Genomic DNA, 27,246 nt, shown 5'->3' on the forward strand with positions numbered 1-27,246 from the left:
CCCATTCATTCTTTAGTAGGATGTTCTTTAACCTCCATGCTTTTGGAGGTTTTCCAGACTTTTTCCTGTGGTTGATTTCAAGCTTCATAGCATTGTGGTCTGAAAGTGTGCATGGTATGATCTCAATTCTTGTATACTTATGAAGGGCTGTTTTGTGACCCAGTGTGTGATCTATCTTGGAGAATGTTCCATGTGCACTCGAGAAGAAAGTATATTCTGTTGCTTTGGGATGCGGAGTTCTAAATATATCTGTCAAGTCCATCTGATCCAATGTCTCATTCAGGGCCCTTGTTTCTTTATTGACCGTGTGTCTAGATGACCTATCCATTTCTGTAAGTGGAGTGTTAAAGTCCCCTGCAATTACCACATTCTTATCAATAAGGTTGCTTATGTTTGTGAGTAATTGTTTTATATATTTGGGGGCTCCTGTATTCGGCACATAGACATTTATAATTGTTAGTTCTTCTTGATGGATAGACCCTGTAATTATTATATAATGCCCTTTTTCATCTCTTGTTACAGCCTTTAATTTAAAGTCTAGTTTGTCTGATATAAGTATGGCTACTCCAGCTTTCTTTTGACTTCCGGTAGCATGTTAAATAGTTCTCCATCCCCTCACTTTCAATCTGAAGGGGTCCTCAGGTCTAAAATGAGTCTCTTGTAGACAGCACATAGATGGGTCTTGTTTTTTTTACCCACTCTGATACCCTATGTCTTTTGGTTGGCGCATTTAGTCCATTTACGTTCAGTGTTATTATAGAAAGATATGGGTTTAGAGTCATTGTGATGTCCATAGGTTTCATGCTTGTAGCGATGTCTCTGGTACTTTGTCTCACAGGATGCCCCTTAGGATCTCTTGTAGGGCTGGTTTAGTGGTGATGAATTCCTTCAGTTTTTGTTCGTTTGGGAAGACTTTTATCTCTCCTTCTGTTCTAAATGGCAGACTTGCTGGATAGAGGATTCTTGGCTGCATGTTTTTTCTGTTCATCACATTGAAGATTTCCTGCCATTCCTTTCTGGCCTGCCAAGTTTCAGTAGAGAGATTGGTCACGAGTCTTATAGGCCTCCCTTTATATGTTAGAGCACGTTTATCTCTAGCTGCTTTCAGAATTTTCTCTTTATCCTTGTATTTTGCCAGTTTCACTATGATATGTCATGCAGAAGATCGATTCAAGTTATGCCTGAAGGGAGTTCTCTGTGCCTCTTGGATTTCAATGCCTTTTTCCTTCCCCAGATAGGGAAGTTCTCAGCTATGATTTCTTCAAGTACACCTTCAACACCTTTCCCTCTCTCTTCCTCCTCTGGAATACCAATTATACTATCTCTCTTTTTCTCAGCTTTCTCTTCTTCCATAATTTCATCTTCTAGTTCACCTATTCTCTCCTCTGCCTCTTCAATCCGAGCTGTGGTCATCTCCATTTTATTTTGCCATTCATTTATAGCATTTTTTAGCTCCTCCTGACTGTTCCTTAGTCCCTTGATCTCTGTAGCAATAGATTCTCTGCTGTCCTCTATACTGTTTTCAAGCCCAGCGATTAATTTTATGACTATTATTCTAAATTCACTTTCTGTTTTATTGTTTAAATCCTTTTTGATCAGTTCATTAGCTGTTGTTATTTCCTGGAGATTCTTTTGAGGGGAATTCTTCCATTTAGTCATTTGGATAGTCCCTGGAGTGGTGCGGGACTGCAGGGCACTTCCCCTGTGCTGTCTTGAATATCTTGCTTTGGTGGGCGGGGCCACAGTCAGACTGGTGTGTGCCTTCTCTTCCCCTCTCCTAGGGGCGGGATTCACTGTGGGATGGTGTGGCCGTCTGGGCTACTTGCACACTGCCAGGCTTGTGGTGCTGGGGATCTGGTGTATTAGCTGGGGTGGATCGGCAAGGTGCACGGGGGTAGAGGGGCAGGCTCAGCTAGCTTTTCCTTCGGTGATCCGCTTGGAGAGGGGCCCTGTGGCACTGGGTGGGAGTCAGACCCACCGGAGGGACGGATCCGCAGAAGCACTGGATCCGCAGAAGCACAGCGTTGGGTGTTTGCGCGGTGCAAGCAAGTTCTCTGGCAGGAACTGGTTCCCTTTGGGATTTTGGCTGGGGGATGGGCGAGGGAGATGGCGCTGGCGAGCGCCTTTGTTCCCCGCCAAGCTGCGCTCTGTCGTCTGGGGCTCAACAACTCTCCCTCCCGTTGTCTTCTAGCCCTCCAGTTCTCCAAGCAGAGCTGTTAGCTTATAACCTTCCAGATGTCAAGTCCCGCTTGCTGTCTGAACACACTCCCTCCGGCCCCTCCGCTTTTGCAAGCCAGACTGGGGGCTCTGCTTGGCCGGCGGGACGCCCCTCTGCCCCGGCTCCCTCCCACCAGTCCGTGGAGCGTGCACCACCTCGCCGCCCTTCCTACCCTCTTCCGTGGAGCTCTTGTCTAGGCTTGGCTCCAGAGAATCCATTCTGCTAGTCTTCTCGCAATTTTCTGGGTTATTTAGGCAGGTGTGGGTGGAATCTAAGTGATGCGCAGGACGCGGTGAGCCCAGCATCCTCCTATGCCTCCATCTTCCTCCCCGAGACCAGTCTATCCTTAGTTGCATTTACTGGAGAATCTTCTACAGAGACCACAATGAGAGCTAGACATGTTCATTGAGATTGGATTGAGATTGTTTCTAGGCCTTTTCAGTGCATAGAGCTAGAGAATTTGTATTTTTAGAAAGTGAGGAGGGAAAAGTCATGAGTTCACATTGACAACTTCAATTCAAATTTGAGATTATATAGTTTTATCTTGTTGATTTTTATATTTGGATCTCTGATGCAAACGTTGTATTTATTTTTATAACATTAACAGACTTCTTAATTTGTATAGTTGAAAGGAAGGTAAATTAAAATACGTCAGAGTTAAACAGGTATACAGATTGATATCATTAATTACATGGTTTAGATTATATAGATCCTTATTAATTTTGGCTCACCTATTACAGAGTAAAGCTGTCCTATGATTGGTGTGTTTCTATCTGTTTCTCCTTGAATTTCCAGTAACTTCTACCTTATCAAATTGGTTTTTCTATAGATTGTAGTCTTTAGTATTATAATATCTTTTTGGCTTTTAACTTTTCAGCTTTCCACCCCCCTGCTCTACCTTGTTTCATATTAAAATCTCAGCTTCTGCTTACTTATTACTTGTGTTTATCTGGTATTTCTATTGTATTCTTTAATCTTTAATCGTTCTGGTCATTTTGGTTTAGGTATGTCTCAGCAGAGAGTTCAATTTGCCTTATTTTCTGGATTTTTTTTCATTCAGTATACTTTATATATTTGATCTCAGTTCTGGCATAGCGATTTATTATGTATTTATTGTCTCTACAAATTCACTATGTGATCCATTCTCTTTTCTCTTTGTAATCTTTGGTATTTAATACGGTTTGTATTTTTGTCCTACTATTTACCTTTACCCTCATATTATATATAATATCTGCTGATTTTTTTTTTAGATAACACCTAAATTTTTTCTAAGCAATACCAGTTAGTTATAATCTTTTCCCCTTTTCTTCCCTCTTTTTCAATGTATAAACATGGATGATATTCTTTCTAGTTAACGCCTTTGGCACAATCATTGAACTTACTCTGCTTTTCCATTTACTTTCTCTATTTGTTAGTTGTATTTATTTCTGCATTGGTAGAGCACATACAATTTGCATATTCTTTTATCCTTATAGCCAGTCTCTGTCAGACCTTAGGTCAGTCTGCCCTCAACATCCTTGGTTTTCTGATGCTCATTCTCCAGCATGTTTCTCAGAAAGGTTCTTGGGAAAAATCATCCCTGAGTTCTTTAATGTTTAGAACTGCTTTTTGACGGTTTCCATACTTGAAGCATAGTTTGGTTGGATATAAAATCTTTGGCTCATATTTTACATTCTGCATCATTTTCACAATGTTGTTCCATTGCTTTCTGGTACAAAATGTGCTTCAAAATTTTACTCAGTTTTTTGGGGGTTTTGTTTGTTCATTTGTTTGTTTTTGCTTGGATGCATAAAATTGTTTTTCTTCTATTAAAAAATACAATGACTTTACTAGAAATGTTTCGGTGTTGATGATTCATGAAGTTCTCATACATAACTCTTCTAATTGGTAGATTCAAATATTTTGTTTTATGAAGATTCTCTTGAGTTATAGTTTTTTAAAAATGTTTTTTAAATGTTTATTTATTACTGAGAGAGAGAGAGAGAGAGAGAGAGGCGGCTCCAGACTCTAAGCTGTCAGCACAGAGCCCGATGGGGGTGGGGCTCAAACTTACCAACAGAACCGTGACATTATGACCTGAGCTGAAATCGGATGCTTAACCAACTGAGCCACCCAGGTGCCCCTCTTGAGTTATAGTTTTATGTATTTTTTTGTCTTTTACTTTTATGGGGAGCTTTCTTTTTTGGGAATTCATGTTGAATCTCCTTTCCATCTTTGTTGTTCCAGATCTTTCATAGAGTCCTCTTCTCTCCTTCCACGTTGTTGACTTCATTCTTCTATCTTCTAGCCTCAGTTTCTCTTACTGTGTTTCCAGGGACTCTACTTGTTGCTTTGTTCCTTCCAATTTAGCTTTATTTCTGAAATCTTGGTTCTGTCTTTTCTTCTCTTTGCTTTTCATTCCTGAGTTTCCACCTCTCTTTTCACATCATCATGCTTCATATCCTAGTCATCACCTTCCCGAGCTGTTCTATTTTTGATGTGCATGGTTCTTTTAAGCGTGGATTGTTTTTAAGATTCTTTTAGCTCATTTTGAAATCTTATGTTACATTTCTCATCTTCTTTGTGGCCACATTTGTAGAATGGTTTCATTATCTATTGGAACTTTATTTGGTTTATTTTTATCTTTATCCTTGTTGTATCTCGGTAGGAGGTTTTATTGTAATCTGTTTTTATTTTCCATCTATAAATAAACTCGTTTTCTTGGCTAGTAGAGGAAAGTTCCTCTTTAGGGCTTTTTTGTCTGTTGTTACTGTGATGTATTAAAAAAACATAGCCTCTTTGTATAGTTACTTCTCTTTCTCTCAGAGCTAAGTCTGATTTACAAAAACTTCCTGCCTCTGACTCTGTGTCATCTAGAGTTCTAAGGGTTTTCCCTGCAAAGCAGTATGGTTACCTTTAAACGTGTTTGCTGTTCAGTGCTTTCTGAGGTCTATCTCCTTCTCTGGTGTTAGAAGCTTTTGTTTCCTGGGCATCTGCGGTGTTTCATGGTGGATCCAACCAACAGCAGGTTTTTCCTTTTCTCTTCTTTTCTTTTTTTCCCATGAGGGCAGGTGTGGGAAACGGGAAGGAAAAGAATGAGTGTCTGTCTTTCCAAAAGAACATTTTGGAGTGTTTCTGAAATACGTGTGGGCTTCAAAATAGTTTAAATTCCAGTGGCCCCATACTGATTTCATATGGTATTTTTGTGCTTGTCCTCAACTTGGAGCCTGTGACGATGTCTTGGAGTTTTACTGGTAATTTGTTGATTTGATTGCTTTAGTTCCTGTTCTGTAAAAGATCATCTTTTTCTGGGAGTGAATATTTGTTGATTTCTAACTGGCAGCTTCTAGAACTGTCAGTACTGCCTTTTTTCTTTATTACCTATTCCACATCTCTGACTATCCCACACAAGAACTGCTGCCGTCTGTTGCTTCGGTTACACTAACTTACATTCTGGAGTTCTTGGGGATTCCTTGTTACTAGTTTTATGTGAGATGATAGCCATGTTGTGTGTTTTTCTTCTTTGCTATCCTAAATGCTCTGTCTGGTTTTTATGATTAAACAAAACCGTGCTGCTGCTGTGTTTTTAGCATTGGAAATGGCAGTATATTTGAAAGCAAAACTATTGTAGAAAATTCAACTTTATTTCTTTTTATTTTGAAAAACCTTGTGGTTTTCCATTACTTCCGATAGAATGGCAGTATTTGAATGTTAGGATCTGGAACAAAACTGCTGCAAACTTGTAAGCAATTCTGTCAAAAAAGCATAGGTGAAGAACCTGGAAATGTGTAATTTGTTCTGGATAATTTGGGTCTGAAATAAGACTGGAAAAAAACTAATTTTTCCTTCCTGTTTTGAGGATTGAGCTAGAAAGTTAAGCTCCTTCTGAGATTTTTTTTTTTTATGTTAGTTTCTCTTCCTAATGGGACTGAAGAATAGGTCATCTTATCCAGAAATTGGCCAACCAATATCATATTGAGCAATAGGGGCTCAACAGAAAAAGTTATACACATCACTACAAAAAGGGAAAGCTCTAAGGCGAGAGCTAGTTTAGCCAAATATTACTGGGTTGTTGATTAGACAAAAACAGATGTTGGAAATCCAAGCTGCTCAAAGTCAATTCCTGAATCTCAGAATTAGTGGGAAGAAATATAATCAAGTAGGTGAAAAAACACGGAGAGGTAATTGTGAGAAAGTAAAACATGGAGAAAGTACTTGGCTATGGAGGCAGCCGGAGGGTCCAGGAGCCCTTATCTTCCTACCTCCCAAACTAAGGTTGGTCACAGAATCTAAGACCAACTGGTGACATTTAGGTTGCTAAAAATATCCCTATTGTGAATGCAAGGGACTACTTACCTCTAAGCAGTGCACTCACGGTGCTTCCCAGAGTTTGGAACAGGGCCAGCCAAGACCTACTGCTAACAATACATTTTAAGGACACTTGGAGGAATATTGGCTCTTGCTCTTAACTATTGCCTGTCTGCAAATGAATAAAACCAAGTTTTAAGCTCTATAATGAATTCTGGCATCAGTCGGGATCACTCAGAATTGACCTCCAGTATTTTCTCACCTTTATTCTAAGACCCCAAGAATCTTTCCCATTTTCTGCTGTACTTATTCTTGTTGCCCACCAACCCGTGGTGGTGGGGGGGATCACCAGATTTTTAAGGGCAAGTTGAGGGCCTTTGCTACTGCAGGGACCACTCTGAGCTCTCACAGAAGCCAGCTGTGCACTTTGTTAAAGAATGAGTAGGAGGGGAAGTATTCCTAGGTTCATGACTGGAAAAATGATATTGATTTTTTTCCTATTTATGACAATTCCTGAGGCCTGGATTGGAAATCTTGCTATGACTAATTGAGTGATCCTCAAATTCTATTAACTTTATGTCATTCTTGGAATTAGAAAGGTGCCGATTGTCAATGAAAATTAAACACCAAGATAAATTAATGATTAGGCTAACATACACTTGAAGTTTCATTTACTGCTGTCACGTGAACCCGAAAAGGTTTATATTTATGTGTGTGAACATATGTCAGTATGATGACATGTATTTGAAGGAAGAATAAAATAGAGAAAAGACAGAAATTTTGCTTGGAATACTTAATATAAGAGAAGAAAAAAAAATCTGTTAGCTCTGAAACACCTCTGATTCTATTATGAATTGGGCTAAATTGCCACTGTTGAGACACTAAGATGTCCAATGTACTCAGCTGGGAACATGGAACTAAAATCAAGTTTATCATAAAACACTTTAAGTTTGCCTTCAACTGTCGAGAACTCAGAAAACACATAGTAAAATCTGAAAGGATAATGCGATTCTTTAGGTATCCTTCCATTTTTCCCAACCTTGGTGGTTGAACTCCAGAGACATGAGTTAGCATAATGTATCAGCATTGCCTCTGCCTGGGAAAATAAATGACAGCTCAATCAACTCTAATACACTCAGAGAATGACAAATCATCTCTGAATGACTGCTTCATTTAATGATCTGGTTTAGATAGATAGCAGCTGAATGGCAGGGCCAGTTTCTGCACAGTGGCCAAGGGACTGGCAAGACAATCTCATGTTGCAGCCCTCCCAGTTGCAAGACTGGGTTGTGAGGGAGGCAGGAAACCTGGCCACAGTTCTCCCAAGGGAATGCAAGAGAGCCTCACTCATTGTGCAGAAAGTGCTGGCTTTGACCTCTGCATTATACAGCAGCAACATTTACACGGAATTTGTTTGAAAGAGACAACATCACATCCTCAGATGGTCTTTCAGATAACGCACCACCTAGAGCCAGACTTCCTTTCCCGTAAGCTGATAGGGAGAAATGTGAAAAGCCCATATACCCGTGAGAACCTTAGAAGAAAGAGGAAGAAAGCAAGTCAAAAGAAGTCAAGTACAGCTGAGGCAGAGGAGGAGAACTGGAATTATTTAGGGTGCCTGTCTGTGTGAATGTTCCACAATTCCGGGTGACATTAATCTTGAGGAAGGAATTTAAATAGCAGCCGAAGGAGCCCGGCATTGAGATGAATTTTTAAAATAAAGATTTAAAAAAAGTTTTGCACAATTGCAAGAAGACAGACGGATGTGCCAAGATTGGCACATTGAGGACAGTAAGCAGACACATCTTAAAAGAATCTATGGCACCGGTTGGGGAAGGCACCGGTTTGTCTATTTTACATCTTTTATTCTCTCTTACACATGATACTTGGGATTCTGCAGAACTCTTCTTTTTGGACCATAAAGGAATACTATAAATGACTTTTAGCAAATTCATGAATTCTAAGGAGGGGAAGGGGTAAGGAGGAGGAAAATAATAGGAAATTCTGCTTCTTTCATTTAGTATCTTGACACACACAAAAAAGGCGTTCCATATGTGCATGGTTTAAGAATAATTTTCCACTTTAAACTTGCTCTTACCCTATCCAACAGAACATCGTAGAAAAGCACATTGCTTCTATTTGAATAGCACGAAGGGATGTTCGCCTTAGTACATGGCTCAAAATCCTATTTATTCCCTTTGGGCTCCATTGCCATCCACTACTCCACCCATTCGACTGGCTCCCAGAGGATCTACCCAGTTCCCTCCACCCAGAGGATGGAGTGATTTCTTCTCTGGAGAGCACTTTTCCATCAGATGTGACTTTTAATCTCTTCATGTCTTTAAGTAGGAAGCTGGCAGGGAGGGTTTGGAGACTGCTGGAACAGAGGATTTTCATTTTTGGAGTTTTCCCTTCTTCTCATTAAGGTATCAGAAGAGAATACTCAATATCATGCTTGACTGTCATATGGACCACAGACCTGATGGTCCTTCACAATCTGCTACCTGAGATTCCAACCTCAAACTCTCTCCCTGGCCAACCTTTTCAAAGTGGCGGATGCTGTATGGCCAAGAAGGGAGGGTACAGAGACTCTTCCCCTGTGTGGTGGAGGGGAGTGACATCTCAGTGTGCTCTGTGGAGGTGTCTAGGCAGAGCAGTGAGAGGCAAGGGGGAACAACAGGGAACCAGAATCCTCCATTCATTCATTCATTCATTCAGGGAATATTTACTGAGCACCTACTATGTGCCATGCACTTTTTTTAGCTGCTGAAGAGCAGTAGCAACTCCATAAATCAAACAAAATCCCTGTGTCATGGAGCTGACTTTCTAGTGTGGGAAGTAGATGAGAAACATGATAAATAAACGCATATATAACTTGCAATATAGTGACGGATGTTGAGGAGTAAAATAAAGCAGGGAAGGGAGATGGGGAGCATATAAATATAAAGGTGCATGTGTGTGAGAGTTCTTGCACACAACGGGACCGTCAGTGAAGGTCTTACTGAGAAGATAAATTTTTTTGAGTAAGGACCAGACAGAAGTGAGAGAAGGAGCCATAGGATTCCTGGGGCTGGAGGATTCTAAGTAGAAGGAACAAGTGCAAAATCCCTGAGGTAGGATTGTGCTTGGCCCATCTGGGGAGCAGTGATGAGGCCAGAGCACCTAGAGAAGCGTAAGCGGGGGGGGGGGGGGGGGAGTGAAGTAATAAGAGATGAGGCTGGAGGGGTGGAAGCAACAAAGGTCAGACCATTCAGGATACAGGTAAGGACTTTGATTTTTACCCCAAGAGAGATGGTAGCCATTGAAAGGTGATTTTTTTAATGTTCTCTTTTAATTTATTTATTTTCAGAGAGAGAGAGAGAGAGAGCAGGGGAGGGGCAGAGAAAGAGAGAAAGAGAGGGCAGAGGATCTGAAGTGGGCTTTGTGTTGACAGCAGTGAGTCCGGTGCAGGGCTAGAACCTACAAACTGGGAGATCATGACCCGAGCCCACTGGGGGCTTGAACCCACAAACGGCGAGATCATGACCCGAGCCAAAGTCAGATGCTCAACGACTGAGTCACCCAGGCACCCCCATTAAAAGGTTTTGAATGGAGGAGCGGCCTGATCTCCCATTTTTAGTGGACTAGGTTGAGAATAAGCTAAAGGGAAAAAGGGCAGCAGCAGCAGAGAGATGAGTTAGGAGACAAATGCAATAATTCAGCTGAATTTGTCAAGGAAATGAGTAGCAGTTTATAGGCTAGTTATGGTCTGTAACGTCTCCTTTACAAGGTGGATTCTTACAACCAGGGCCAAAAATTGCCTAAGCACTTCATTGTTTACCCAGAATCGGGTTGGCACAGAAAATCAGGTGGAAACCGTTCCAAGTACAAGCGCATAAAATAGCCAGTTACCCTGCCTTTGGCACAGATCTCCCATAAAGGATTCTTGTGTTTACATTGTTGGAGGTCGGTGGTTCCTTTCTGTAACCGCTTTAAAAGAGCCTCACAGTCTGCATTTCCCTTTTCACTTTCTTACAAAAACAGCAGTTGACCTATTACATTTATTTAGGAGCTTTGCCCATTCTAACAATTAATTTTACCTTTATAGGAAATTAAACAGCCCTTTCATATGCTGGATTGGACCCTGGAACAGAAAAGGGACATTAGTGAAAAAATGGGTGAAATCTGGATAAAATCTGTAGTTTAGTTAATAGTACTGTGCCAATGCTAATCACTTAGTTTGAGTGTGCTGTGGTTAAAGTGGCAAACATAAGGTGTTAGCATTGGGACAACCATGGAGAAGACGATATATGAACTTTGTGTACTCCCTTTGCAACTTTTCTGCACATTTAAAATTTGCAAAATAAAAAAAGACATTAAAAAAATCCCTCTCAAAGGGAAAGGAAAAAACATAAGAGCGATAACTTCAAAAGAGCTGTTCTAGGAGATAAAATGATCCCCAGATAGATTCTGCACATTTAGTAATTTTTATCCACTGTTAAGAAGGAGGTTGCTTTTACCCCATATATAGTTAGACACGAGTTCTCTTTTTCATCATTTCATTTAGATCACGCTGCATTCCAACACTTCTCTTGCCTCCTGCGTGAAGTGTAGATGTACCACTTCTACTCTCAGGGGTCTACTCTGCTTGGGAAACAGATGTTTTGCAAAACTGTTGACCAATCCACACGCTTGTCCCTTGGTTGCCTTTCTTTCTGCCTTCCTCCCATCTTCCAGGTCTTCATTCTTGTACCACACCCTCACTGAACAATTGCAACTGAATGCAACTGGCCCTTGAACTATAGCCCCGTTGTCTTCTTTCCCGAAACTTGAATCTGACCTTGTTTTGTATGCTGTGTTGAAACTTTGGGGAAAGAAATTTGCCATCGTGTTCAAAAAAATCTTATCTTCTCAATGTCTAATTGTTTAGACCAGAAATGACGAATGTAAATGCCCCATGGGCAGGGCAAATCACATAAAGGTGGAAGGCAGTCAACGGTAATGACAACCTTCTACTGTAGCCTACCTGGCCTTTAGGTGGTTGTGGGAAGTTTGTGTCTTTCTGGGAAGTTGTGTCTTCTCCTTCTTCTTCTTCTTCTTCTATTTCTTCTTCTCCTTCTTTAGATCATCAATGGAGAGCTGAGAAGCCAACATGGCAGAGAAGTAAGGGGATCCATACTTCCCGCATCTCTCAAACAAAGAAGTGTAGAAGCCAAAGGATTTTGAACATGAGAGCCTGGGAGGAAAAGAGGCTGAATCTACTAGGAAGAAAATGGGAAAGCTGGAAAAAAGATAGGCGGGTAACTGCGAACTGGGGGATATAAAGAAAAGACAAGTGGACACGGAGTGGAGGGACCCCCCTCTGCGGAGAGACAAAGGGAAGAGAAAGAGCAGCTAGGGAAGTGCAGGACCGTGTCTGGATGGGAGAAAGACCTCAGACTGAGACTGAGAGGGATCCTATCTCTAACTGTGGGGCTTTCTTCGGACTGGAGCCGGCTCCCTGTTTGCGCACCTGGGGAGGCAGGGAGCCAGGCCTGGGTACAGGTGTAGGTCAGGGGCTCAGTACGCAGGTGGAGAAAGTGGTTTCCTCCCTGGAGGGCTGCACAATAGTACAGAACCTGCCTGTGTTCACCATGCCCCGGGCATAGTGGCTGGGCTGAGGGTGCAGCCTGCAGGAGGAAAAGGCCGCCGTTTCCTTGGAGTGCTGTGGGAAAAGACAAAGGCAGCCTGTGTCTGCCACCTTGGGGGGGCTCCCAGTGAGGGTGGTTGCTCAGTCCGCAGTAGTAGAAGGTGGTCCTCCCTGAAGTGTGGCAGCACAGACAAAGCCAGCCAGGACCACATATCGCCGCACTGAGAGGAGCTTCCCCAGGGCCAGAGCGCATGGAGTGGGACTTTGAATCCTAGCCAAGCGCAGGGTCAGGGGAGTTGGTGGAGAGAGAAGGACCGCCCCGTCTGCGTCCGTGGCACAGTGAGGACGACTTAAACTGAGTCCACTGGTCTGGCTCCATGGGGAAGAGACTGAAAAATCACCATTCCTTCCCCCACCAGGCGGGGCCTCAGGAATCACTCCAGGTGGGTTCAGATTACACCAAACCATGCCCCCATGCACTGGGTAACTGCATATCCATGAGTGGAGCGGCACAGACCCTGTGGAGAGCTCCTCCTGACGACGCAGCATTGCCTGGATTAACACTAGGTCAATTCTGGGTATATAGATTATATTCTCACCTCCCTCCCCATTTCTCCTCCTTATCTCTTCCTTCCCTTGGGCTCGTTACTCTGGTTATTGGTCTGTCTAAACAGACATATTTAATCCATTATCTTGACACATGTTTTACACCTCCTTCTTTACACTCTTCTCTCTCTCTCTGGATTAAGCCTTTTGGTCGCTCTGTCTAGTCAATGTTTATTTTTTCTCCCCCCTACCCCGCCCCGCTCCTGTCATTTCTCTCTTTGTACATGCTCTTCCATTAGCACTGCCTCCATCCTCTTCTTTACTTGTAGTCAGTGTTTTTGGGTTTTTTGTTTTTAGTCTTTAGGTTTTTGTTTTTGGTTATTTGTTTGTTTGTGTTATTTGTTTGTGTGTTTGTGTGTTTTTGTCTCCTGTTTGTCTATCTGTTTTCCTTTACAGGGCTACGCCAAGGAACAAATCAAAACACATCTGGTGGAGGGTCCAAAATATTACTACAAGTAGAGTAATAAAAGAACCAAAGTCACAACAACAGAGAGCAAGTAACAATCCCTGAAAAAATACCTCCTGAAGGACCAGACCCTGGACAGTACATAACCCTCCTTAATGTAGCAGTGCTCACAGGTGCAGAGCAAAGAACAAGCTTTTAAAACACATAAGGGACAGAAAACTAGCCAAAATGACAAAATGGAGGAATTCTCCTCAAAAGAAATTCCAGGAAGTAGCCACAGCTAACGAATTGATCCAAACCCGATATAAGCAATATAACAGAAGAAGAATTTGGAATAATAGTGATAAAATTAATCATCGGGCTTGAAAAAGCATAGAGGAAGCAGAGAATCTATTGCTACAGAAATCAAGGGACTAAAATTAGTCATGATGAATTGAAAAATGCTATAAATGAGATGCAAAATAAAATGGAGGCAGCTACAGTGCGGATGGAAGAGGCAGAAGACAGAATATGTGAATTAGAAGATAAAATTATGGAAAAAGGGGAAGCTAAAAAAAAAAATTAAAAAATCCAAGACTACGAGGGGAGAATTAGAGAACTAAGTGATGTAATCAAACGGAACAATATCCATATCATAGGAATTCCAGAAGAAGAGAGAGAAAGGGGCTGAAGGTATACTTGAACAAATCATAGCTGAGAACTTCCCTGATCTGGGGAAGGAAACAGGCATGGAAATCCAAGAGACACAGAGAACTCCCTTCAGACATAACTTGAATCGATCTTCTGCATGACATATCATAGTGAAACTGGCAAAATACAAGTATAAAGAGAGAATTCTGAAAGCAGCTAGGGATAAACAGGCTCTAACTTACAAAGGTAGACACATAAGGGTAGTAGACCTATCTACTGAAACTTGGCAGTTCAGAAAGGATTGGCAGGAAATCTTCAATGTGATGAACAGAAAAAATATGCAGCTGAGAATCCTCTATCCAGCAAGTCTGTCATTAAGAATAGAAGGAGAGATAAAGGTCTTCCCAAACAAACAAAACCTGAAGGAATTCTTCACTACTAAATGAACCCTACAAGAGATCCTAAGGGGGACTTTGTGAGTAAAATGTTGCAAGGACAACAAAGTACCATAGACACCACTACGAGCATGAAACCTACAGATATCACAATGATGCTAAACGCATATCTTTCAGTAATAATACTGAATGTAGATGGACTAAATGCTCCAACCAAAAGACATAGGGTATCAGAATGGATAAAAAAAACAAGACCCATCTATGTGCTGTCTACAAGAGACTCATTTTAGACCTGAGGACACCCTTCAGATTGAAAGTGAGGGGATGGAGAACTATTTAACATGCTACCGGAAGTCAAAAGAAAGCTGGAGTAGCCATACTTATATCAGACAAACTAGACTTTAAATTAAAGGCTGTAACAAGAGATGAAGAAGGGCATTATATAATAATTACAGGGTCTATCCATCAAGAAGAACTAACAATTATAAATGTCTATGTGCCGAATACAGGAGCCCCCAAATATATAAAACAATTACTCACAAACATAAGCAACCTTATTGATAAGAATGTGGTAATTGCAGGGGACTTTAACACTCCACTTACAGAAATGGATAGATCATCTAGACACACTGTCAATAAAGAAACAAGGGCCCTGAATGAGACATTGGATCAGATGGACTTGACAGATATATTTAGAACTCTGCATCCCAAAGCAACAGAATATACTTTCTTCTCGAGTGCACATGGAACATTCTCCAAGATAGATCACGCAATGGGTCACAAAACAGCCCTTCATAAGTATACAAGAATTGAGATCATACCATGCACACTTTCAGACCACAATGCTATGAAACTTGAAATCAACCACAGGAAAAAGTCTGGAAAACCTCCAAAAGCATGGAGGTTAAAGAACACCCTACTAAAGAATGAATGGGTCATCCAGACAATTAGAGAAGAAATTAAAAAATATATGGAAACAAACGAAAATGAAAATACAACAATCCAAACGCTTTGGGATGCAGCAAAGGCAGTCCTGAGAGGAAAATACATTGCAATCCAGGCCTATCTCAAGAAACAAGAAAAATCCCAAATACAAAATCTAACAGCACACCTAAAGGAAATAGAAGCAGAACAGCAAAGGCAGCCTAACCCAGCAGAAGAAGAGAAATAATAAAGATCAGAGCAGAAATAAACAATATAGAATCTAAAAAAAACCGTAGAGCAGATCAATGAAACCAAGAGTTGGTTTTTTGAAAAAACAAACAAAACTGATAAACCTCTAGCCAGGCTTCTCAAAAAGAAAAGGGAGATGACCCAAATAGATAAAATCATGAATGAAAATGGAATTATTGCAACCAATCCCTCAGAGATATAAGCAATTATCAGGGAATACTATGAAAACTTATATGCCAACAAATTGGACAACCTGGAAGAAATAGACAAATTCCTAAACACCCACACGCTTCCAAAACTCAAGCAGGAGGAAATAGAAAATTTGAACAGACCCATAACCAGTGAAGAAATTAAATCAGTTATCAAAAATCTCCCAACAAATAAGCCAGGACCAGATGGCTTCCCTGGGGAATTCTACCAGACATTTAAAGCAGAGATAATACTTATCCTTCTCAAGCTATTCCAAAAAATAGAAAGGGAAGGAAAACTTCCAGACTCATTCTATGAAGCCAGCATTACTTTGATTCCCAAACCAGACAGAGACCCAGAAAAAAAAAAAAAAGAGAACTACAGGCCAATATCCTTGATGAATATGGATGCAAGAATTCTCAACAAGATACTAGCAAATCGAATTCAACAGCACATAAAAAGAATTATTCACCATGATCAAGTGGGATTCATTCCTGGGATGCAGGGCTGGTTTAATATTCACAAATCAAACAATGTGATACATCACATTAGTAAAAGGAAAGAAAAGAACCATATGCTCCTGTCAATCGATGCAGAAAAAACATTTGACAAAATTTAGCATTCTTTTTTAGTAAAAACCCTTAAGAAAGTTGGGATTGAAGAAACATACTTAAACATCATAAAAGCCACTTATGAAAAGCCCATAGCTTATATCATCCTCAATGGGGAAAAACTGAGAGCTTTCTCCGTGAGATCAGGAATATGACAGGGATGTCCACTCTCACTGCTGTTGTTTAACATAGTATTGGAATTCTAGCATCAGCAATCAGACAACAAAAGGAAATCAAAGGCATCAAAATTGGCAAAGATGAAGTTAAGCTTTCACTTTTTGCAGATGACATGATACTATACATGGAAAACCCGATAGACTGCACCAAAAGTCTGCTAGAACTGATACGTGAATTCAGTAAAGTCACAGGATAAAAAATCAATGTACAGAGATCAGTTGCATTTTTATACACTAATAATGAAGCAACGGAAAGACAAATAAAGAAACTGATCCCATTCACAATTGCACCAAGAAGCATAAAATACCTAGGAATAAACCCAACCAAAGATGTAAAAGATCTGTACACTGAAAACTATAGAAGGCTTATGAAGGAAATTGAAGAAGATACAAAGAAATGGGAAAAATATTCCATGCTCATGGATTGGAAGAAGAAATATTGTTAAAATGTCAATACTACCCAAAGCTACCTACACATTCAATGCGATCCTAATCAAAATTGCACCAGCATTCTTCTCGAAGCTAGAACAAGCATCCTAAAATTTGTATGGAACCACAAAAGACCCAGAATAGCAAAGGTAATATTGAAGAAGAAAACCAAAGCAGGAGGCATCACAATCCCAGACTTTAGCCACTATTACAAAGCTGTAATCATCAAGACAGCATGATATTGGCACAAAAACAGGCACATAGACCAATGGAATAGAATAAAGACTCCAGAATTGGACCCACAAATGTATGGCCAACTCATCTTTGACAAAGCAGGAAAGAATATCCGATGGAAAAAGGACAGTCTCTTTAACAAATGGTGCTGGGAGAAATGGACCACAACATGCAGAAGGATGAAACTAGACCACTTTCTTACACCATTCACAAAAATAAACTCAAAATGGATTAAGGACCTGAATGTGAGACAGGAAACCATCAAAACCCTAGAGGAGAAAGCAGGAGAAAACCTCTCTGACCTCAGCCGCAGCAATTTCTTACTTGACACATCCCCAAAGGCAAGGGAATTAAAAGCAAAAGTGAACTATTGGGACCTCATCAAGATAAAAAGCTTCTGCACTGCAAAGGCAACCGATGGAATGGGAAAAGATATTTGCAAATGACATATCAGATAAAGGGATAGTATCCAAAATCTATAAAGAACTCACCAAACTCCACACCCGAAAAACAAATAATCCAGTGAAGAAATGGGCAGAAGACATGAATAGACACTTCTCTAAAGAAGACATCTGTATGGCCAACAGGCATATGAAAAGATGCTCAACGTCGCTCCTCATCAGGGAAATACAAATCAAAACCACACTCAGATACCACCTCACACCAGAGTGACTAAAATGAACAAATCAGGAGACTATAGATGCTGGCGAGGATGTGGAGAAACAGGAACCCTCTTGCACTATTGGTGGGAATGCAAACTGGTGCGGCCGCTCTGGAAAACAGTGTGGAGGTTCCTCAAAAAATTAAAAATAAACCTACCCTGTGACCCAGCAATAGCATTGGTAGGAATTTACCCAAGGGATACAAGAGTAATGATGCACAGGGGCACTTGTACCCCAATGTTTATAGCAGCACTCTCAACAATAGCCAAATTATGGAAAGAGCCTAAATGGCTGTCAACTGATGAATGGATAAAGAAATTGTGGTTTATAGACACAATGGAATACTACTTGGCAATGAGAAAGAATGAAATCTGGCCATTTGTAGCAACATGGATGGAACTGGAGAGTGTTAAGCTAAGTGAAATAAGTTAGGCAGAGAAAGACAGATACCATATGTTTTCACTCCTATGTGGATTCTGAGAAACTCAACAGAAGACCAGCGAGGAGGGGATGAGGGGAAAAAAAAAGTTACAGAGAGGGAAGGAGGCAAACCATAAGAGACTCTTAAATACTGAGAACACAGTGAGGGTTGATGGGCGGTGGAGGGGAGGGGAAAGTGGGTGATGGGCATTGAGGAGGGCACCTATTGGGATGAGCACTGGGTATTGTATGGAAACCAATTTGACAATAAATTTCAGTAAAAAAGAAGTAAAATAAAATAAAATACACAGCTGATAGATGTAAAAAAAAAAAAAGAACATCAATGGAAGCTTTAAGTCTGTTTCCACGCAAGGTATTTTATAGATACAGATTATGATTTAGTCAGGTACTATGGGAAAATGTGATCTGTTGCAGTTTGAAGCAGTAACCATGTAGGAATAAAAATATATGTTTCCACATAAGATGGAAAAAAGCTTGATAAGATTTTAACTGGCTGCAAACCACACAATGATGCTTTGAGATCTTTAAGAGTATTTCTGAGTCACTAAGGCAAAATTGCATTTAAATTATCATGAGTAGGGGTGCTGGGTGACTCAGTCAGTTAAGCACCCAATCTTGATTTAGGCTCAGCTCATGATCTCAAGGTTTGTGGGTTCAAGCCCCCCATTACGCCCTGCACTGACAATGTGGAACCTGCTTAGGATTCTCTGTCTCCCTCTCTCTCCCTGCCACTCCTGCACTCCCTCTCTGTCTCTCTCAAAATAAATAAATAAACTTAAAAAATTGTCATAGGTAGTAGAGGGAGGCAAACCATAAAAGGCTTTTAAATACAGAGAACAAACTAAGGGTTGCTGGAAGGAGGTGGGTGGGGGGATGGGCTAAATGGGTGATGGGCATTAAGGAGGCAAATTGTTGGGATGAGCACTGGGTGTTATATGTGAGAAGTGAATCACTGGGTTCTGCTCCTGAAACCAATACTCCACTGCCTATTAACTATTTTGAATTAAAATAAATAAATTTTAAAAATTATTATAGGTAGTAGATATAATCTTAACCAAAAACACCTTACAAAGACACTCTCCTGCTTATCGAGTAACAAATTCCTGTATCATACAATGCGTTAGACTATGAAAGCTCTTTTGGTGGGGGGGGGTCTACTTTACATTTCCACTGCTATAAATTAAGCCCATGGTAGATAACTAAAACTAATAGGAGCAGACCATTATTACTAATATTCCAGGGAAGCTTTAAAGAAATGGTTAAGATGCAAAGTATTAGATCAGATTACTAACTGGCCCAAGCAGCTACTATTAGGACCAGGTGCACATTCAAAAACATTTGGAAATGGAACATGCATCGATGTCCTTGACCTTGACTCTCTCCTTCACGCCTGGGGCATCCCAGGCACAGGTAGAGAACATCTTTTTGGACCCTCTCAGCGAAACAAGCAAGTGCACGTGAAACCTTTTCCAAGGGGAGCTGGAAACCCGAGAACGCTGCCTCAGTATCCTGGCCTCTCCTGCCACGTTCTGTGTTCAGACGTCTGCAAAGCCACAGACACCAACCAGGCTAAGGCATGTCCACGCCCACAACGCAAAACCAAGGACAGTGATGAAGAGGCTCCTCCACAATGCACCATAGTCAACTCTTGGCTTCTGAAAGCCTTGAGAAGTAGGACGGCGCTCGCATCCAGCCCAGCCTGCAATTTCCCCCTCACAGCCTCCTGCTAAAAGCAGATTAAATTGCTAGGATAAATCCACCCTATCCAATTTTAGTCCTTGCTTTAGCATATGCTTTTCTATGAGGAAAAGGCTATAGTAACAGGATTGAATGGAACGGAACCCAGCACAATAGTCCTTTCTATGCCAAAAGATAGATCTTCTAAATTTGGGAACCGGGACTATTCAGTTCTTTCCATTTTAAAATCATGAAGTGAAATAAAAAAGAAACGTTCCGAGGTGGAAAGGTTAGCGCTTATTTAAGGAACGCATGTGGCTCCCGCGGGTGCCACAGTTCTGGGTGTTATGGAAATGCATTTCTTCACAATTCTGTACGGCACCTCTGGGTAGGAAAATAGTCAAGCCCCTCCATCACCTCATCCTTGCATATACAAATAGCAACAAGGCTACGCACGGTGGATGGTGAGGGATTCAATCGTGGAGATCAGGTCACATTTATTTACACACTAGCACGATAGATATTTTCATTCTCTGCAAGCTCTTATGGAAATTTCACTAACCTGAAATAAAAATATTTTCCAGGTGTATTAAAAAAAATCCAACTGGGGAGTCAACAGCCGCCAACGGTTCTGGGTGGGACTATCAAGGCTGAGGGCAGAATACTCATCTTTGGCAACGTACGAAAAAATGTTGGACATTCATTTAGAGGAGATGATGTAAGCTAATCTTACTTGGCTGTAGAACAAAGGAGTGGGAGGTGTTGGCATTCTGTCCTGTCACCTGAGCGCAGGAGTGAGGGACACAAGGAAGTAAGAGCAGGGTTCATGCAGCCTCCTCACCTCCCCCAGGCGGCTGGTGGGGGCTCCACCGGAGGGTAGTACTTAGGCACATCCCAGGCCACTGCAGCCATGAACCACTTGAAGTCCTTGCACTTGAGCTGTTTGCGCAGCTCCTTCTGGGCGGAGATGTCCCCGGTGGACAGGTGCCTGTATTCTGGGCGCCGCTGGTAAATGTACTCAGCAAATTCATCCATCCAGGTCTCAGCCACACGCTTCAGGTTCTGTGCAGCAGAAAAGAGTGTCATTTATTGACTTGTGCCCTCAGAGGGTGATTTTAGTCACACTGGAAATTGAAAAAAGGAAAAAAAAAATAGACAACCTCAGACAGCGCTGGTTGGAGGCTTATTAATAAGGGGAGTTTTTTTTGTAACTACAAGGGTGTGATATGATTAGTCTGAGGCCTTGCACGCATTTCTGTTTCTGGCATGGGGTTCAACTGCCAATTAGATAATTTGTCAGAGTCAGTAAAAATTCAGCTTACAGTTATATCAACTTTCTCATCTCTCCTGTTATTTCATGATTATAAATTCTTTATTTTTCACACAGAACTAAAGGATTTGAAACTGGAGATAATGAAGTTCTTAGGCATCAAATTGCTTCAACCATTTCAAGGAACAGTTAGGATCCTGGAAAGAATGAGCACAAACAAGCTGTTATTCTTTTCTCCCAATTAAAGAGGCAACCCAGCATTACTAAATTCAAGACCTTGTGTTCTGATGATATTTTCTATGTATAATACAGATGCTAAGCGGAATTCAGTAATTTACTGCACAATGAAGCATAATGAAGCTAAGGGAAGCATCAAGTAGCCAGTCTTCTCTGCAGATGTTTCCATGGGTGAAGGAAGCAGGAGGCTGTTGGTAGGGAAAAAAGCATGCTCCTTAGGGGCGGGAGACCATGTGGGTTCAGGGGAGGAAGCTATTCAGTTTTGAGGTCAAGCAAGCAACTCATCCCCTCTAGGCCTCAGATTCCTCACCTGAGAATACACAACTAGTAAATATATACCTACATCATGGGAGTGGTTGTAGGATTAAGCAAAGTAACACCCGTAAAGGGCTCTGAATAGTACCTGGCATGAGCTAGGTACTATGGGTATTATTATTAATAATTGGAGAGCCTGATGTTGGGCTTGGCCACAGATGAACTGAATTGTTCCTGTGGTCTTTTTTCATGTTTATTTTTTGAAAGAGAGAGAGAGAGAGAGAGCGCGCATGTGAATGGGGGAGAGGCAGAGAGAGAGGGGGACAGAGGATCTGAAACTAGCTCTATGCTGACAGCACAGGGCCCGATGCTGGGCTCGAAATCATGAACCGTGAGATCATGCCCTGAGGTGAAGTCAGATGCTTTAACCAACTGAGCTGTCCAGCACTCTTGTTCCTGTGGTCTTTAGCTAAGATGAGATGTTCTCTGACATCTCTTCAAGCTTTAATGTTAAATGCTAGTGAGAGTGCATTGTCTAGAAGGTCTGAGTTCTGATACCCCCAGCTTGTAGCATCGTTTCATAGCTGTGTCCTTTAAGCTCTGGTTCTCGTTTGGCGTTCCAATTTCTTATTTCAAGTGCCCAGGGGCTGGAAAGAACCCTTGCCAGTTTCTCATTTGTGCTTAGAAGATAAAGTGGGCAGAATGGCTGGAAACTTTAATAAGATTCAGGCATAAGTGACTGAAGTAAAAACTAGCGATATCTAGGAAAATCATTTTATCTTTTTTTCCTAAAGATTTTATTTATTAATTTAATTTTAGAGATAGAGTGAGTGGGGGAGAGGGGCAGAGGGAGAGAGAGAGAGAGAAAATATTTTTTTTTAAGAAAAGTTTATTTATTTTTGAGAGAGAGAGAGAGGGAGGGAACATTCAACTGACTGAGCAGGGGAGGGGCAGAGAGAGAGAGAGATGGAATTCCAAGCAAGCTCCAAGCTGTCAGCACAGAGCCTGATGTGGGGCTCGAACCCACAAACCATGAGATCATGACCTGAGCCAAAATCAAGAGTCAGATGCTTAACCGACTGAGCCACCAAGATGCTGCTGAAAATTATTTTATATTAAAAATTGCTACAGAATCGTAATTAAGGCCTGGAACTATGCCCAGAGGTCTGCTGGGAGTCAGAATCTCCAAATATCTTAGTCCTAGTAAGATTGCACCCTTTTCTTGTTCTGTCCCACTCCCTCCACCTCCAGTGTTGGTGTGAGAGTGGACATTTCTTCACATTTCTTCACCACCTCCACTGTGAAAGAATGGACATTTCTTCCATCTGATCTTGTCCCCTATGTACCCCCCACCCCTCCGCTTGCTTCCACAGTCTCCTTTATTACTTTTGGTCCCTGGTGGGCATGAGGGAGGGCTCAGTTAATATAGCAAGATGCAGAAAAGAGACAGTGCCACAAAGTCTACTGTGATTTCTTGGTTGCCTCTGTGCTCCTTCCTTTCTAAGATTCCTGACATTGAGAGTACAAGAATTTTGGGGTCACCTGGGTTGGTCCAGTTGGTTAAGCATCTAACTCTTGATTTTGGCTCCGGTCGTGATCTCACCGTTTGTGGGACTGAGCCCTGCCTCGGGATTGGGATACTCTCTGCCCCTCCCCGATTCATGCTTGCTCATGTGCTCTTTCTCTCTCAAAATAAATAAATAAACTTCAAAGAAAATTAAAAAAAAAAGAGAATGTAAGAATTTTTTCTGACATTATTTTTGGCCATCATTGTGCTGTCTGACATCTCATTGGCATTGCTTCACTCATGACACTTTCCACCCTGATTCCTGTTTACCTCAACAGATGATCAGAGTCAACATTGTTTTGCAATATTCTAGCCCTTTTCACAGATTCCGAATTGCCTGATTTGTTTGGGGAAAGACAAGGAAACAGGTGATGTTTGAGGATCCTGCTCTGTGATGGCCTCAGGTACTACACTTATCTGTAATATTTAAGTAGGATTCTTCAGCATTATCTCGATATTTACCTTTCATTCTGATAAGTGTTCTGGATGAAACGCTTTGTATTTTCATCTATCTTTGGACAGACAATTTTTATGATTAGCAAAAAGATTCAAAGATAGAATGGAAAAAAATTAGTCACTAATATGAAAACTTTATTTATATTCAAATTAATTTTTAGGCTGCAGTTACAACCTTTCTCCTAAAATCCAATTATTATTTTTTTTATTTTTATTTTTTTTATTAAATTTTTTTTTAATGTTTATTTATTTTTGAGACAGAGAGAGACAGAGCATGAGTGGGGGAGGGTCAGAGAGAGAGGGAGACACAGAATCTGAAACAGGCTCCAGGCTCTGAGCGGTCAGCACAGAGCCCGACGTGGGGCTTGAACTCCTGAGCTGTGAGATCTTGACCTGAGCCGAAGTCGGAGGCTCAAAAGACTGAGCCACCCAGGTGCCCCACCTAAAATCCAATTATTATATAATGTAGAAATATTTAACTTGCACTACTTTATGCTTCTCTGATAAATGAAAGTGAATAAAGGCAGGGGTATATAAAAAAGCAGAGGCAAAGAGGTAAATTCCCCAGGAATAATGAGAAAATGACTTTGTTAAGTAGAGACATGCCTTAAAAATTCTGATAGCTTTGTCATTAAGCAATCTATTTTGATTTGTGTAAATAAACACTTTGAGACTGTATTTTATATGAAGTTAGATATAGATCTGTTTTTTAATTAAAAAAACTCAACACTTTGAATGATTCCAAGCACATATGGGTACTCATCTGGGCATGCTAATTGTTGAATTAAAAAAAAATATAGGGGTGCCTGGGTGGCTCAGTTGATTAAGCATCTGACTTCGGTTCAGGTCATGATCTCACAGTTCATGAGTTCAAACCCTATGTCGGGCTCTGTGCTGACAGCTTGGAACCTGGAGCCTGCTTCGGATTCTGTGTCTCCCTCTTTCCCTGCCTGTTGCCCGTTCACACTTTGTCTCTCTCTCTCTCTGTCTCTCTCTCTCAAAAATAAATGTTAAAAATATTAAAAAATATATTATAGAATGAAAGTGAACAAATTCATAGTTTGTGCATATATCCAATGGCAAAGGCACTGAAATAAGAGCAATTTTTTAAAAAGTGCTCATGCTAAATGGTAGATATTTGTTGCTTTGGATTTTTGAAATAAAAATAGGAATTATTATAAAACTCAAAAAGGAGCTGATTAGTTCAGATGCTTTCTTTAGAAATGGCTCAAAGTGCCATGATAAATGTTAGCCTGGATAAGCATCATCAATAAGTAAACAGGGCAGGAGATAGCTTGCTAGTAAATTGTCAACAACTTTAGGGAAACTAAGCAGTATAGTTAACCAGGGAATCAGCCAGGTAGCTTTTGCATTATCGTGTCCTTTTCAAATTGAAATAAACTTGGTTGCAAGGTTAGGTTTGCTGATTTCCCAAACACTCTAAAGGAAGCAGCAGGATCATGAATGTATTCCAGGGATAATGTCAAATCATCTATTCCTTTTTTTGTAGCTTTCCAGGAGACAGGAAGAGAAACAGCATGATAATTGCAAAAACTATAATAGCTAGTTTCCCTCCAGCAATGAGTGTTACATAAACATTTAAACATAAATACAACATCTTGCCCATTCTCTAATCTTCCCAATGACTCATTAGACATCCTCGATTATAGATGCTCTGTTCTCTGAATTGAATTTCCTACCAGGAGGAAACTTTCTGAAGAGTCAATTATTATAGTCAAGGAATAGTCCTCACTCCCAAACAGTGCAGGTGACTGACCAAATAATATCATTCTGAAATCATTATTCTGGAAACAACAATACACTGTGTTAATTTGCAACTGTAATCATGACTCAGTACTTAATCTTGGGGAAAACATTAGAACCACAGCTGAGAAATATTACAAGCAGTTGCAGAAAGAGTTTCATTGGTCTTTTATAGATTGTAGAATAAACTCACCCATTCCAGAAAACAAAATAATCGTATACACATTGAACATACATAGGAGCACATATATGCATATTCAGATACATGAAGGTAATGGGATAGGAGCAAAACAATATTGCTCACTTACACATTCATAGCTGTGTACGCATGTACAGGATCGTGTAATTGAGACATCCAATAACATCTCTTGCCAGAGATGGTAACAAAGATAAAAATAAATCAATATGAGTTGGCTCATCTCTTTCTAAGATTGAGTGGACATCGGCGAAGATGTTAAAATGTCCAAAAAATAGGGGCGCCTGAGTGGCTCAGTCGGTTAAGCTTCCAACTTTGACTCAGGTCATGATCTCACGGTCCATGAGTTCTAGCACGGCACTGGGCTCTGTGCTGACAGCTCAGAGCCGGAAGCTTGCTTTGGATTCTGTTTCCCTCTCTCTCTGCTCCCCCCGCTGCTCGTGCTCGTCTCTCTTGCTCTCAAAAATAAATAAACACAAAAAAATTGTTTTTTAAATGTCCAAAAAAAAAGTTATCAAGATGAAAGAATGGACACTGGAAGATCTATACATGCAATCATTTACTCCCAAAGTATCTGAAGTTGTATCTATAAAGGTTGTCTTCTACACATGGAGCCAGGTATTAGCTGGGATTCCTGTTATTTGAGATTTAAATAAAATTACTTCAATCGCAACTTTCACAGTCCTTTTTTTCCTGAAGATTTATGTAGATTCCCAGGAGATTGTGTTCACACATTCATCCTTCACTTTGATTTCCTGTTGGGGGACCTTCCCTTCCTACTGGTGTCTTGCCCCAGGCTTGTTCGCTATTGTGTCATGCAGAGCATTGAGTGGGGGGTGCTTCTCCTCACCTCTCAAACACTTTGCAAGTAGATCACTAAGGCATAGACTTTGACATTTCAGGGCAGTGGCAGAGCCTTAGATGACAAAGCATAGCAGATGATGTAAGATGAAATATTTGACTTTTTCAGCTTCTTTGGCGGTATGGAAAATTTCTCCTTGGCCAAAGTTTCTTCTCTCTGTCTTTTGACCCCCTGCCATGGTGCTGTCCTCAGAATTTCCCCTTATGGTATCCTTAGTAGGACTGCACCAGAATATCATAATTTCTTCTCTATTTCATGCAGAGTAATTCAGCTTTCTCGTTGTCTGTGCCAGCTTATCCTGGCCAAACTCTGAGGCCTACCCTTCCATAGCCACAATGTTTTTTCCAGGTGTTTTACTAAGCAAAGATAACTCACCTGAAAGAAATTCAACAGCTGGTTCTTGAGGTACGCCCCACTGAACATTTTGTTACAAAAGGGTTGCTCACTATTGAAGACATTCTCCATGAGGTCCCTAAGAGTCCTGTTTAATTTTATTCTTCTACATGAAGCCTCTGCCTAAGAGATCTGCTCTGTTCATCGACACTTAAAAAAAATTCATCCTGTCTCTGGCTTTGTCCATAAGATTTCCCTTGCTTCAATGCCCTTCTCCCTCTTATTTGTCTGATCTCACCCATTCAGAAACTCACTTTTTATTCCTCCCAGTTGGAGATGCCAGATAACTATGTGTGGGGCACATAGTTAAATTTGAATTTCAGATAAAGAACAAATCATTTAAAAACATAAATACAATTCACAATTGTATAGTGCTTGTGTTAATATTCTATAACAGCAAATGAAATTAAAATTAATCAAATTAAATTAAACCAGGAGGCCACTAGACTGAGGTGGCCTACCTACGCAAACCAAAATCCAAGCCTGTAAACGTCTCAAGGTTAT

General features: G+C 40.8%; 1 protein-coding gene across 1 annotated transcript in view; it reads right to left on the reverse strand.

Annotated features, from left to right (window-relative positions):
- The window catches only part of GALNTL6 (polypeptide N-acetylgalactosaminyltransferase like 6), a 1,211,922-nt gene that overhangs the window by 55,812 nt on the left and 1,128,864 nt on the right, over positions 1-27,246 (reverse strand). Inside the window, exons 10-11 of the mRNA XM_043555626.1 lie at positions 20,584-20,804; positions 19,436-19,608 (exon numbers count right to left, since the gene is read on the reverse strand). Coding sequence (XP_043411561.1) covers positions 19,436-19,608; positions 20,584-20,804 — 394 coding nt within the window. The remainder of the gene's footprint in view (positions 1-19,435; positions 19,609-20,583; positions 20,805-27,246) is intronic.

This window comes from Prionailurus bengalensis, chromosome B1 (genome assembly GCF_016509475.1).
Source record: "Prionailurus bengalensis isolate Pbe53 chromosome B1, Fcat_Pben_1.1_paternal_pri, whole genome shotgun sequence".
NCBI classification, from domain to species: Eukaryota; Metazoa; Chordata; class Mammalia; order Carnivora; family Felidae; genus Prionailurus; species Prionailurus bengalensis.